The sequence below is a fragment of the Rattus norvegicus genome, chromosome 2, assembly GCF_036323735.1.
Source record: "Rattus norvegicus strain BN/NHsdMcwi chromosome 2, GRCr8, whole genome shotgun sequence".
NCBI classification, from domain to species: Eukaryota; Metazoa; Chordata; class Mammalia; order Rodentia; family Muridae; genus Rattus; species Rattus norvegicus.
The window spans coordinates 178,514,762-178,527,824 of NC_086020.1; the positions used below are offsets into that span (position 1 = coordinate 178,514,762).

Here is a 13,063-nt window from a genome sequence, read left to right on the forward strand (position 1 = left end):
CATTAGGAAGTCAGAGAACAACTATTGGGAATCAGTTCTCATCTCCCAACTTGTTGAGGTAGTATGGTATCTTTTGTTTATCCCATGGCTGCACTGCATACCCTTGGCTAGTTGGGCATTGAGACAGCTCTGTCTCCTATCTCACTGTTGCAGAGTGTGTCTCCATATCTAGCTGATTAACCTGGGTTCTCAAGTTGTCAGGCTGGCATAACCAGTTCTTTGAAATGCTGAGCCATTTCCTGGCCTCAGATTTTAAAACATTTTGCATTTAGAATTATTTTGTGCTTGTGAGAATTATTGAGTACTACATAGGGTTTTTTATGAGTTATTTTCTATATGCCTATTTTATTAGAATTTGAAAAAAACCCCAAATTTTAAAGTATCATTAAAAACCCATTGATGTTAATCTATTAAAAATAAAGTAATTATTTGTTTTATAAAACTGTTGCAAAATATGTCTTTAAGACAATGCTCACAAACCTCTTTACATCTTAGAGGAAGAATGCTGCCATTTTGTTTCTATTTCTACATTCAATGTATTTCTATATTCTGTTTATATTGAAGATGGGAAGAAAAATACATCCCAGATAAGTAATTTTTGAAGGAAGCAAAACACACACACTATATATATAGTATAATATATATTATATACTAATATATACTATATAATATATACTATATTATGTATATAATATTATGTATATAATATATATATTATTCTTTTGTACTACACCAAAAAGGTAGAAGATGGTGGCATATTTCTATGTAGAGTGCTATTTCCTAGGGTCTCTAAAGGCTGCCCTATCTGCTGAAAGCTGAGAGACTGTACATTCCCTGTAAAGATGCTGGAATTGTACTATTATGTGAAACTTCCAGGACACCTGGTCAGGGATGACATAATTAGGCCCTGAGCCAGAAGTGGGTGAAGATTGTTTCATGGGTCATAGAGTGGGTATAGGAGGAGGAAAGGTGTTGTATACACAGGCTACAGGGTCAGAATTAGGCACAGTGAACTTCCTCCTGGGAACACAGCTTTCCACTTTCCTTCCATCCTGCCTGTGTTGGTGACTTTGGTAGGAAGGCGTTTGGAGTAGTAACTGGTAAATGACATAATTCAATGGCCTTAAGATTTGAGAGTAGATCGATATTGGCAAGAAGTTCACTGATGTCAGAAACACTCACCAGGGATTCAGGCTCAGGTCAGCAGGGCTTACTGAAAGCTGAGCTGAAGAAGAAGGTGAGGGAGGATGTGGCAATTGTGCCCTTTCCAAGGGAGGAGGAAGCCAAGCTTATTCACAGGGCGGGTCCCTGTGCTGTCAATTTGCCTGTTTTCACCTGAGTTCCTTTCGGTGCTCTGAAGTGCGTTGAATTCAAGGCTCAGACCTCTGCCCTCCATCCTTTTTCGTGCTCCTTCACATCTTCTTTTGAGGAAGTTGAAGCCCAAGTGCTCCATTCCTAGTGATAGGGTGACTTCTAGAGCAAGGGAGAGCAAGAGGAGACACCTACTAGAGGAGGTACAAGGCCTGGGAACCAAGGCAGAAGGCAGGAACTACCAGAAAGTTGCGTGGTGAGTGAGCTGACTGTCTTCTGACCTGCTGGGCTGGAACAGAACAGGGTACCCAGGTAATTCTATTTTGTTTATTTTGTAAGAGAGCATGGTGGTGTGTATGTATATGTTAGTGTTCCCCCCTCCATCTCTATCCTCCTCTCCTTCCCTCCCCACTCACTGTGTGTGTGTGTGTGTGTGTGTGTGTGTGTGTGTGTGTGCACGTGTGTGGAAACATGGATGGGTGTCTTTGTCAACTGCTTTCCATCTTATTTTCTGAGACAGAACCTCTCAGTGAATGACTGAGCTCATGGATTTGGCCAGGCTGAATAGTGAATGCCAAGGATCTGCCTGTCTCCACCTCCCAGCAGTGGAATTACTGACTTGCCCAGCCACATTCACACTCTGCTGGCTTTTTTTTTTTTTTTAAATTTTGAACTTCATCATTCTCACTTGGCAAACACTTTAGCAACTGAGCCATCCCCCAGTTTCAGCTGTTCCTGTTTGAGTGTGATCTTTAAAAACACTTTCTATCTCCAGAAGGAACTAGACTCTACTAAACCAGTTTTAAGATAGATCATGTGCCGTCTGCCCAAGATCCAGGTCTGGTCTCTCTCAACTCCTGAATCCTGCTTACCTTACCTGGTCTTATTCCTAGCTGGAAAAAGAATGTCTGCATTAGACCCTTCCATGGGAGTTTGGATTTCTTAGTTGGACCATTCTTAGATTTTTGTTCAGGTATATATAGAATTTGAGTGAGGATTATTTAAGACTTACTGTGCAAGTATCGACATAAACCGCGCGCGCGCGCGCGCGCACACACACACACACACACACACACACACACACACACACATACACACACACACACACACACCACACAAACCACACACATACTCTTTAGGCACTGGTAAAAGAGAGTAGCTAGGAGTCTGTACTAGGATGTTGTGCACCAGCTGTGTTCAGGGCACCCAAGAGGAGCCTTAGCCAGGTGCCAGCCCTCAGAAGGCCCACAGCAAGGCAGTAGATAGGCAGGGTTTTATACAGCCAGGAAACACGTCATTGGTAGCTGGCACAGTCATGTTAATTGTCAGTGTCCTTCCTAGGGTTGATTATCATACTTCATGTGGGTGTCTTGGGACCACCTGAGGATGCTGTCCTGGCTTCTTGTCTTCCATACCTTGGTTCTTCCAGCATTGGGTAAGGTTTTCCCAACTCTGGACCAAATGCATGCTCTTCCCTGACTTTGTGGAGTCCTGGGGCCAACTCTTTGCCCTACCCCAAGGAATAGTTTTCAATATGTGGTTAAATTCCTTAAATTAAATTAAATTCTTTAAGTTTTAAGTTCTTTATCAAGATTGAGAAAGTTTGCTTTCCTCTTAAATTTGAGGATTAAGTGAGGTAACACACATGACTGACCTAGCACTTGGCAGTAAGAAACAATCAATGGGAGCAATGATTATATCTGTATTAATGCTATGTAATGCCAGTTAGCATTTACACAAACTTATATTTGTGCTTGTCAACAAAACAAGGTTCCTTTGGAGCAATAATGTAAACCAGTGTCCAGTGACATCCCTCACAGTCCTTCAAGTAGGAGGATGGGTTTGATCAACACCCTAGCACTGAGCAGAAAGTGTCCTGATTCATGAAAGGCCATTTTAACTAGTTCCTCTTATTGCATCAGGTACACAAAATGTACACAGATGAGAACTTTTGTTTTTGGTTTTGAGGTGCCTGAATATATTTCTAAGTTATTTTTGCTAATTTTATGTTTATATATGTCTTACAATTGCTCAATATGCAGAATTCCCTACTTATAACAATGAACTATCATCCTGAGGGATTACCTGAAGACAACATTAAAGAAAACCACACAATTATCTGTTAAAGGAGGTTTCCTGGTCAACCCAGAGGCACTTCTTGGAGGACACTTGGGGATTTTGGGAGGGAGAAAGGTAGTGGAAAGAGCAACTATTTCTGGCTAGAACTCTGTTATTCCCACTATTATCAAAGGGTTTTGGAACTCTTTGAAGACAGATGAAAACAGGAACATTCTTTTTGCAGGTGTTTCCTCCTTGGAAAAACCACAAACTAATCAAGTGTCAAAAGGGCTGCAGCAACTGCTTGGCAACATCTCCCAGTTCTTTGAGAAAGACATACTGGGCCGTGATGGTGAGGATACTAAGGGATCTGCTGGGGTTTCTTATGTGGCCAGAAATGCATTGAAAGTTTGCACAGCCAACCAGGATAGGTTGAATAGCATTGAATTGTAGAGGGGCTCTGGCCAGAAGCTCATTTTTTTTTTTTACACTTTTGGAATTTAGGGGAATGTTATCAAAATGGGAGAAACACTTAAATAGGGTAGAGAGCCAGTTTCTGAGTTCAGCAGGTTAGAGAGTGAAGGGCAGATGAAGACCCTGCTGAGTGAGATCCCCCTAGGCAGAGGAAGAGGTGTAACCCCTTAAGGAGAGTAGCAGTCATAGAGGGAATTGTCAGTGAGTGCTAGAGGGCTGGGTGGGGATAAGTGGATGGCATGGGCATACTTTCTAATGAGGGTGCACTTCTGATGGGGATTCCTAAGACAGAAGAACAAAATATCCAGACTCCTTGGCCAGTTCAGGCATTGGTGGTGAGGGCCTACAAGATGTACACCTGAGCAGGAAGGTATGGCCAGCCATTGATACCTCTCCTGGGGCATTTTCACCAGTGTAGGTCAGACAACATGTGCAGCTCAGGTAGCAAAGGTAAGATGCACTAACTGACATGCTGTACTCTTCCCACAGATGCCTTCATCATGGTTTCTCGTAAGGGATGGGGGGCAGAAGCAACTGGCTGCAGCTCCAAGCTTGGCAGGCCAGTGGATGTCCTTGTTATACACCATGTCCCTGGATTAGAATGCCACAACCAGACTGTCTGTAGCCAGAAGCTTCGGGAATTGCAAGCTTATCACATCCGCAACCACTGGTGTGATGTGGCTTACAAGTACGTGGCCTGGCCAGTCATGTGCTCAGAGATGCCCTGTTAAGATTCTTGTAGTCTTTTCACCTGTTTTCCTTGCCTTCTTGGTTGTGGTTCTATAGGTTTTGTAATCAATACAGTATTCAAAGTCTTCATTATTTTCTGTGAGATTCCTGTCTCTGAGATGCAGAATGAAAATCAAGACATAACTGCTCCTTTGAATGCCTTTGGAAAATCTTGGTTTACCTGACACATCACAGTTTACAGAATTCTTCCTTATACCTAAGTGCCTCCATCATCCACCAGTCTGACTAGGGCAGAGAGAGTCACCATTTCCACAAGGTAGGGAGATGGTTTGATTTCCTCAGTGTCACACAGAGGTATAGTCATCTCTTCTAAACTAGCTCAACCTGTCTCCATCCAAGGTATTCCTCACCACACTACAGGTAAGGGTTCTGATCTCATTGGGGCAATCATCCAACCTATGACCCTAACAGCCAGTCTCAGAGACTCTTATGTGACTTTGGCCACAGTCTGGAGCGTGGTAATGGCTTCTCTTACCAAGTGTCCACAGCATCTTTGCTTTCCTACACCATGCTTTCTCTAGGACTTCTATGATTTAGGGGAGTTAATGATCCATGGAGGACAGGAGTTAGTGGTTAACCTCATCAGCCCAGGCCTTCTGAAGGCTGGTTCTAAAGTGTATATAAACATTTCTTCAGCAGGACATGATGGGTGTCATGGTCAGCAGCAGTCATAGTCAGTGCTGGGTGTCCTCTTTCAAGCTAGTTCAGGAGCATAGGCTATTGAATTTTTCTCTTGGTCTTTTTTCTCCTTGCTCCATTTCTGCGGCTTATGGGATAACTTCTGAAACACATCGCCTGCCCCTATGTTGGTGTCTCACATGGTGTTTTTATGTAGGATGTTACCTGGGAGGGAGAAAACAAATGAGTAACCTGTGTGGAGATCATGTGGGCAGTATGCCTTCAGTGGGAGGTAGGAGAGCCAATTTTAAGGATGTATGGAATCCATGGAGACAAATATCGTGTGGGTAGATCAACTGTAGTTTCTGCAGATGAACAAGGTCCCCTCTTTTTTCTCAGTATTTAGGATGATTTATATGTAACTTGGTTATAGGAGGGGAGTATGAGATGTATGTGTGTGTGGTTCATTTTCAATGTTAAGGATGAGAATACATAACTTGGTTTTTCTATTGTCTCAGAGAAATCCATGCAGATACTTTTTGTGAAGTTGCTCTGAGCTCTTCTCCCTTCTCAGCCTAAGTAGGTGGTTTGCTCTCTCAGGAATGTATGCCAATGCCAGCCAGTAACTTGTGTTTTCCTACCCACAGTTTCCTGGTTGGGGATGATGGCAAAGTATATGAAGGTGTTGGTTGGAATGTCCAAGGCTCTCACGACCAGGGCTACAACAACATCTCCTTAGGTGTTGCTTTCTTTGGCACCCAGGAAGGTAATGCCACCTCAGTTGACAGTCCTTCCAAGAGATCTCTGCTGCTCTGCCTTGATGCCCTGCTGCCTTCTCAGGCATCTCTGAAAAGCCAGTTTCTCCTGGCATGTTTTTCTCCCTTGGTTTCTAGAATACACAACATGGTGCTCTTCTTCCTTCTGTTCTGGCTTCCTTCTATGTTTCTGCCATGTTTCTCTTTTTTCCCATTAATTTATTCACATCCCAGTTGCAGTCCCTCCTTCTCCCAGCCCCTCCTTACATGACCCCTCTATCTCTCCCCTCCCATTCACCCCTGAGAAGGGGGAGGTCCCCCTGGCACCTCAAGTCACTGCAGGACTGGGTGTATTCTCTGTCACTGAGGCTGAGTTAGGGGAGTAGAATCCATAGGCAGGCAACAGAGTCAGGGATAGCCACTCCAGTTGTTGGGGATCCACACAAAGACCAAACTGCACCTCTGCTACATATGTTCTGCCACACTTCTTCCTTTAACTCCCGGGATTTGCTAGGTGAGCCTCTCCTACTCTTTCCACTGGGCTTTTATCTGCTAGATTCTTGCTCTGTTCTGCAGGTAGATCTGTGCTTTGTGTGTTATATCTCTGTGTTAGTGGCTATTGCACCTTCTCTTCAGGACTGACTGGTCTGTGGTTGTAGGCCAGATTACCCTCTGTCTGTTTCTAACTCCTAGATTTTTTTATCCATTAAAAAAGAAAAAAAACCCACCCTGATGCCTCTGTATTAGCTATTTTTCTCGTTGCTGTAACCAAATACTAAATGAAACCAACTTAAGGAAAGATAGAAGGGTCTATTTTAGCTCACAGTTTGAGGGGATAACTCATCACAATAGGGGAGATATCATATCAGAAGCTCAAAGTGGGTAGTGGAGTTGTAACCAAGGTTAGAAACAAGAGGATGACACGGGGCCCGCCCTACTGTCTCCTTTGTTCAGTCCAGAACTCCACAGCATGGAGGTATCTAAAGGGCCGTCCTCCTCAGTGAACACATCCGGGAAAAATGCCCACACGCTGTCCCTAGATCTGCTCAAGTTGACAATTAATTGTATTAATTTTTTCATATATTTTGACCATGCTTTCACCTCCCCCTCCCAGATTTCCCCTTCATGTTCTCTCTCTCTCTCTCTCTCTCTCTCTCTCTCTCTCTCACACACACACACACACACACACACACACACACACAGAGAACAGAAAAAAAATCCAAGCAAAGCAAAATGAAACAAAAGCTCAAAGTGGGGTGTGACCCATGGAATTTATTTTGTGTTTTGTTCTGGGACAACCCAGCCTCTTAAGACAGTCTTTCATTTTTATTTCAAGTCTTTCATTTTCTTCCAAGTCTACTGATTACAACCTCTCACGCCCTGAATCCTAACATACAGCCCTAGCAGCATGTCTGTGAGTTTGTTAGCTGATTTCTGTAGTTTCTCATTTCCTACTTAGTACCCTTTGGGACAATCCAGGTAGATTCTATTATTCCTATTACTACAGTGTTCAACCCAAGTTTCAGAGAAGCAGATAATCCAGAGTGACACACCATGGGGAAGAGTCAGAACAAGCCTGTACTTTCCATTTCCAATAGGCGGGTGGTTCCCACAGAGTCCAAGATGCCTGTTCAATTTATAGATTTATTTGTTGGTTTGGGATTTGAAGCATGTACTTTTTAGATCCCATATTGTTCTTCATGAACAAGGGGGTTGCTAATAGTACCTGATTCATATTTTTGTGCTGAGACTAATAAGGGAAGCACTGGTGAGAACAGGTGGGGCTTGCTGAGCTTACTGAGCTTCCTTAAAGTTCTCTTGTAGATGGAGACTATAGACACGTGAAGTCTTGGCACATCTTTGGGGAGGGCTCCAACCTGAGCCACCCAGAGCCCAGCTATAGCAGGTCCTTGATGCTCACCTCTCTGACCTGTCCCCATAGTTTCCTCTAGCAGCTGTGTAGGTTTGTCAGAGCACTCTGGCTTCTTCCCACTGTTTCCTGACACTGTGCCAGACTGGAATACCTATAAATCATTCTCTTCCAGGCCATAGTCCCAGCCCTGTTGCTCTGTTGGCCATGGAGGCCCTGATTTCCCATGCTGTGAAGAAAGGCCACTTATCATCCAAGTATATCCAGCCACTTCTTGTGAAAAGTGAAGACTGCTTGGTCCCTCCACAGAAGGGGAAACAGAAGAAAGGTGAGACCTAGGAGTGACCCCTCAGGCTTTCTTACATCCCTCCCAGAAGCCATGTGGTCACCTAGCTTTCTGAAATACTGATGTTGTCAAGCCTTGAGAGGAACATCTCAGGTCACTTCTTTCTGCATTAGCTGTGGTGACAGCACCCCATCAGGATGACTGGTGTTATGTGAACAATTTTTCTGCAGTCATTCCACACTTGCTTCCTCAGCAAAAATTGGATCTAAGGAGCAAAGCACAAGAACCCTTGAATCATAGAGCTTCAGTGCACAGAGGAGTGAAAATAAGGTACAAATTATGGGTTATATGGTCAAAATTGTTAGGGAAGAAAATAGACATGGAAAAGGACTGGGCACATTACTGCCCAGTTCTTTTTCACAACTACACATTTTTTTTAACCTTTGACCCAATTGGTAAGATATAATTGCCCACTTAAACATACAAAGCCCGGTATCACACATCCCTTGAGAACATTAATAACAACCTGTAAATACACAGAGCGAGATCTTTTTTTTTTTTTCAGAGCGAGATCTTTACGTCAGCCTCCATTGTCCTGCCACAGCTTCTCTCTCTATCTCCTGTCTCTTCCTTTCCGTTCCAGTCTCCTCCTCTTCCTTCAAACTTCTCTCCCACCCATCCTTCCTTCTCCTCCAATGACAGGCCTCCTTCTATCCTGTACCCACCCCTCACCTGTACTTTACAAATTCAATGGGGAGAAGGTTCTGGTGAAGTCACCTGATTCCTGAGTACGTGACTAGGCAGCTGTCCTTGGGGCAGTGGAATTAGCATCAAAATACAGATAACTTCAGGGCAAACCACAACATTTCCCCCTTTTTGTCCAGTTCAAAAGCCTTTTCACTTATATATAAATTGAGTACAATTATTACCATCCTACAATTTATAAAGCATGTGATATACTCAACACCCAGTCCATCACTGTATCAGTTAAACAGAACATTTAGTTCTCCATTCCAGCTTAAGAAAGGCTTAAAATCTATATTATATCTTGGCTAGTTTGTATACTATCTGATAACTATCCAATAAAATATGCATATTCAGAGTTAAATAGCCTGATAGGCTAGGAGACTATAATCAGTCTTCAACCCCATCAGAAATCTGAGAATGACCAAATATCTATACACAAAGGAAACCTAACAGGGCTTCCAGAACTGAGAGGTTGTAGAGATAAATCTCTACTATCACAGTCCCCTGTTAGCAACATGTGGGTGCAAGTTTTCAGGTTTCTGGCCCAAAATCAACTGACAGACTCTTTTTTTTCGTATACTGTTTATTTTATTTATTTTGTTAACTAATGTGACATCAAACAGTAAATACATGCCAATAAGTCTGGTCCTTTTTCCCACATGTGTTCATTGTCCTGCATCATGTCTGAATTCTACCTAGAATTTTAGTCTTAAAACATTTAGGGTTTGCTGGCTGACATTTCTTCCCTATTTACAAGTTGTGCATTTTAAAACTGATTGAAAACCACTATTAAGAGATGAAATGCTTAAGTGGCACCAACGGAAATTGGGATTAGTTACTAAAAAGAGGCTGTTAGCTGTTTTTATTACAAACAGAATTCTTACAATATATTAGCTTATTTATGAGAAAAACAACAGACAACTTGAATTTCATAAGCATATTTAAAAATGATTACAGCAACACACTGATATCTTGGAGGCAAACTGTTTGCTTTAACATAGATAGCTCTTATACAAGCTTTTGAGTCAATGCTATAAAAACACTTGAATTGTTCCTGGCTATTTGTAATGCAAATTTTTATTCTATTTTATTTTTTTTTAACTTGAATATTTCTTATATACATTTCGAGTGTTATTCCCTTTCCCGGTTTCCGGGCCAACATCCCCCTAATCCCTCCCCCTCCCCTTCTTTATGGGTGTTCCCCTCCCCATCCTCCCCCCATTGCCGCCCTCCCCCCAACAACCACGTTCAGTCTTAGCAGGACCCAGGGCTTCCCCTTACACTGATGATCTTACTAGGATATTCAATGCTACCTATGAGGTCAGAGTCCAGGGTCAGTCCATATATAGTCTTTAGGTAGTGGCTTAGTCCCTGGAAGCTCTGGTTGCTTGGCATTGTTGTTCATATGGGGTCTCGAGCCCCTTCAAGCTCTTCCAGTTCTGACAGACTCTTGAAATGCAGATTTTGAAGGGCTGATCACCCTGTCTTGGCAGAGTTTATCAGTCAACTATTCTGCATAATTTGTCCTTTTCTGGACAGTATTAGTCTGCAGATGAAGCAGGCAGTTTTGTACAGTAGCTGCCTAGCCACAAAGTATTGCCTCACCTGGAGGTTGAGATGTTCAAATTCTTCGTTAAATCCACCAAAGGGGAACTGTTAGGAGCAGATATATCTCAACAAAAGATAAATAATTTTAAATATCTAATTTTGTGGATTTGTGATGTTTTTGAAAACCATCTACCTATATAAGACAATCTGTACTGTTGTCTTTATATCTTAATAATATCTTGAGAGTTCTCTCACAAAGTCAGTAATATGTTTGCTATTTGGTCCTTAACTCACATGTGTAATCAACTCAGAAGTTCTTAATGACACCATTAGAAGGACTGGCTCTAAACCTTGTACTTTTAAACTTTTAACAAATAAATTCTATATCAAAGCAAAGACAAGATTTTAGCTTAGTTAACAAATGAGATTATGACCGCATAACTCTAGCTAATTCCTCCCTGTTAAATTACAACTATTTCTAAATTCCTCATAAAAACAACTTTAGAATAACCACTTTCAGCCCCCCAAAAGTTCAGGGAATTGGGACGACGACTCCTCCATAACTTCTTCAAACTGTACATGGGCATTGAGATATCCTTGGGGGTAGGGGGGAGGAAGAATGAAGCAAATGCTGTAGCTGATGTGTCCTGACTGGACCCCCCTGAAAATCCTGGAGACCAGGAATCCAAGTAGGCACACTCTGTAAAATACAACTCTCAAGACAAAAGTTTAGAATCGAGATATCTTTTTTTTTTTTTTTTTTTTTTGGTTCTTTTTTTCGGAGCTGGGGACCGAACCCAGGGCCTTGCGCTTCCTAGGTAAGCGCTCTACCACTGAGCTAAATCCCCAGCCCCTTGAGATATCTTTTTGTTTGATTCTCCTGAATAAATTTTTCAGGCGGTCTACCTTTATCAAATCTGATCAGTATGACTCTGTGAGGTTTCCAGAGCCTAATCACACTTTCTAAAAACACAAAGACAAAAATCTTTCTCCCAAAATACTGTGTTCCTTAGTCTGTAACCAGAAAAGCTTGTATCTTGAACTCTCTCCTAGAGTAATAATATAACCATAAAACTCAAAGTCACACCCATTATGAAGATTAAACAATTTTTTAAAAAGGAAGTGAGTTAAACAATGAGCCAGATAGGCTTTTGTACTCTATGATAGCAGGAAATGAACCCAAAATTCCCGTGGAGCCACGTTAAGAGAATTTGAGCTTCCTGTTGTGGTAAATATCAAAAGTAACCACAAACCCCCGCTAGCTGGCATCAACGAGCCATATGGCTTTTAGTGGGGTAATTCATAAAACAAACTAAACACCTTTTATCAATTCTTTTTTTTTTTTTTAATTAACTTGAGTATTTCTTATTTACATTTCCAGTGTTATTCCCTTTCCCGGTTTCCGGGCAAACATCCCCCTAATCCCTCCCTCTCTTCTTTATGGGTGTTCCCCTCCCCATCCTCCCCCCATTGCCGCACTCCCCCCAACAATCTAGTTCACTGGGGGTTCAGTCTTAGCAGGACCCAGGGCTTCCCCTTCCACTGGTGCTCTTACTAGGATATTCATTGCTACGTATGAGGTCAGAGTCCAGGGTCAGTCCATGTATAGTCTTTAGGTAGTGGCCCTGGAAGCTCTGGTTGCTTGGCATTGTTGTACATATGGGGTCTTGAGCCCCTTCAAGCTCTTCCAGTTCTTTCTCTGATTCCTTCAACAGGGGTCCTATTCTCAGTTCAGTGGTTTGCTGCTGGCATTCACCTCTGTATTTGCTGTATTCTGGCTGTGTCTCTCAGGAGAGATCTACATCCGGCTCCTGTTGGCCTGCACTTCTTTGCTTCATCCATCTTGTCTAATTGGATGGCTGTATATGTATGGGCCACATGTGGGGCAGGCTCTGAATGGGTGTTCCTTCTGTGTCTGTTTTAATCTTTGCCTCTCTATTCCCTGCCAAGGCTATTCTTGTTCCCCTTTTAAAGAAGGAGTGAAGCATTCACATTTTGATCATCCGTCTTGAGTTTCATTTGTTCTAGGCATCTAGGGTAATTCAAGCATTTGGGCTAATAGCCACTTATCAATGAGTGCATACCATGTGTGTTTTTCTGTGATTGGGTTACCTCACTCAGGATGATATTTTCCAGTTCCAACCATTTGCCTACGAATTTCATAAAGTCATTGTTTTTGATAGCTGAGTAATATTCCATTGTGTAGATGTATCACATTTTCTGTATCCATTCCTCTGTTGAAGGGCATCTGGGTTCTTTCCAGCTTCTGGCTATTATAAATAAGGCTGCAATGAACATAGTGGAGCACGTGTCTTTTTTATATGTTGGGGCATTTTTTGGGTATATGCCCAAGAGAGGTATAGCTGGATCCTCAGGCAGTTCAATGTCCAATTTTCTGAGGAACCTCCAGACTGATTTCCAGAATGGTTGTACCAGTCTGCAATCCCACCAACAATGGAGGAGTGTTCCTCTTTCTCCACATCCTCGCCAGCATTTGCTGTCCCCTGAATTTTTGATCTTAGCCATTCTCACTGGTATGAGGTGAAATCTCAGGGTTGTTTTAATTTGCATTTCCCTTATGACTAAAGATGTTGAACATTTCTTTAGCTGTTTCTCAGCCATTCGGCATTCCTCAGCTGTGAATTC

General features: G+C 42.4%; 1 protein-coding gene across 9 annotated transcripts in view; it reads left to right on the top strand.

Annotated features, from left to right (window-relative positions):
• Positions 1-13,063, top strand: part of Pglyrp4 (peptidoglycan recognition protein 4) — a 169,091-nt gene that overhangs the window by 14,524 nt on the left and 141,504 nt on the right. For 8 of the 9 annotated variants that reach the window (XR_010063605.1, XR_010063606.1, XR_005500289.2 and 5 more), the window contains exons 2-6: positions 2,653-2,746; positions 3,614-3,721; positions 4,333-4,531; positions 5,859-5,977; positions 8,012-8,164. Coding sequence is in view for 6 of the 9 variants with exons in the window: in XM_039102299.2 (XP_038958227.1) it covers positions 2,671-2,746; positions 3,614-3,721; positions 4,333-4,531; positions 5,859-5,977; positions 8,012-8,164 (655 nt within the window). In the remaining 3 variants the exon portion in view is untranslated. Of the gene's footprint in view, positions 1-2,652; positions 2,747-3,613; positions 3,722-4,332; positions 4,532-5,858; positions 5,978-8,011; positions 8,165-13,063 lie in introns of those variants that run through there. The other variant, NM_001191708.1, reaches the window with a different exon arrangement.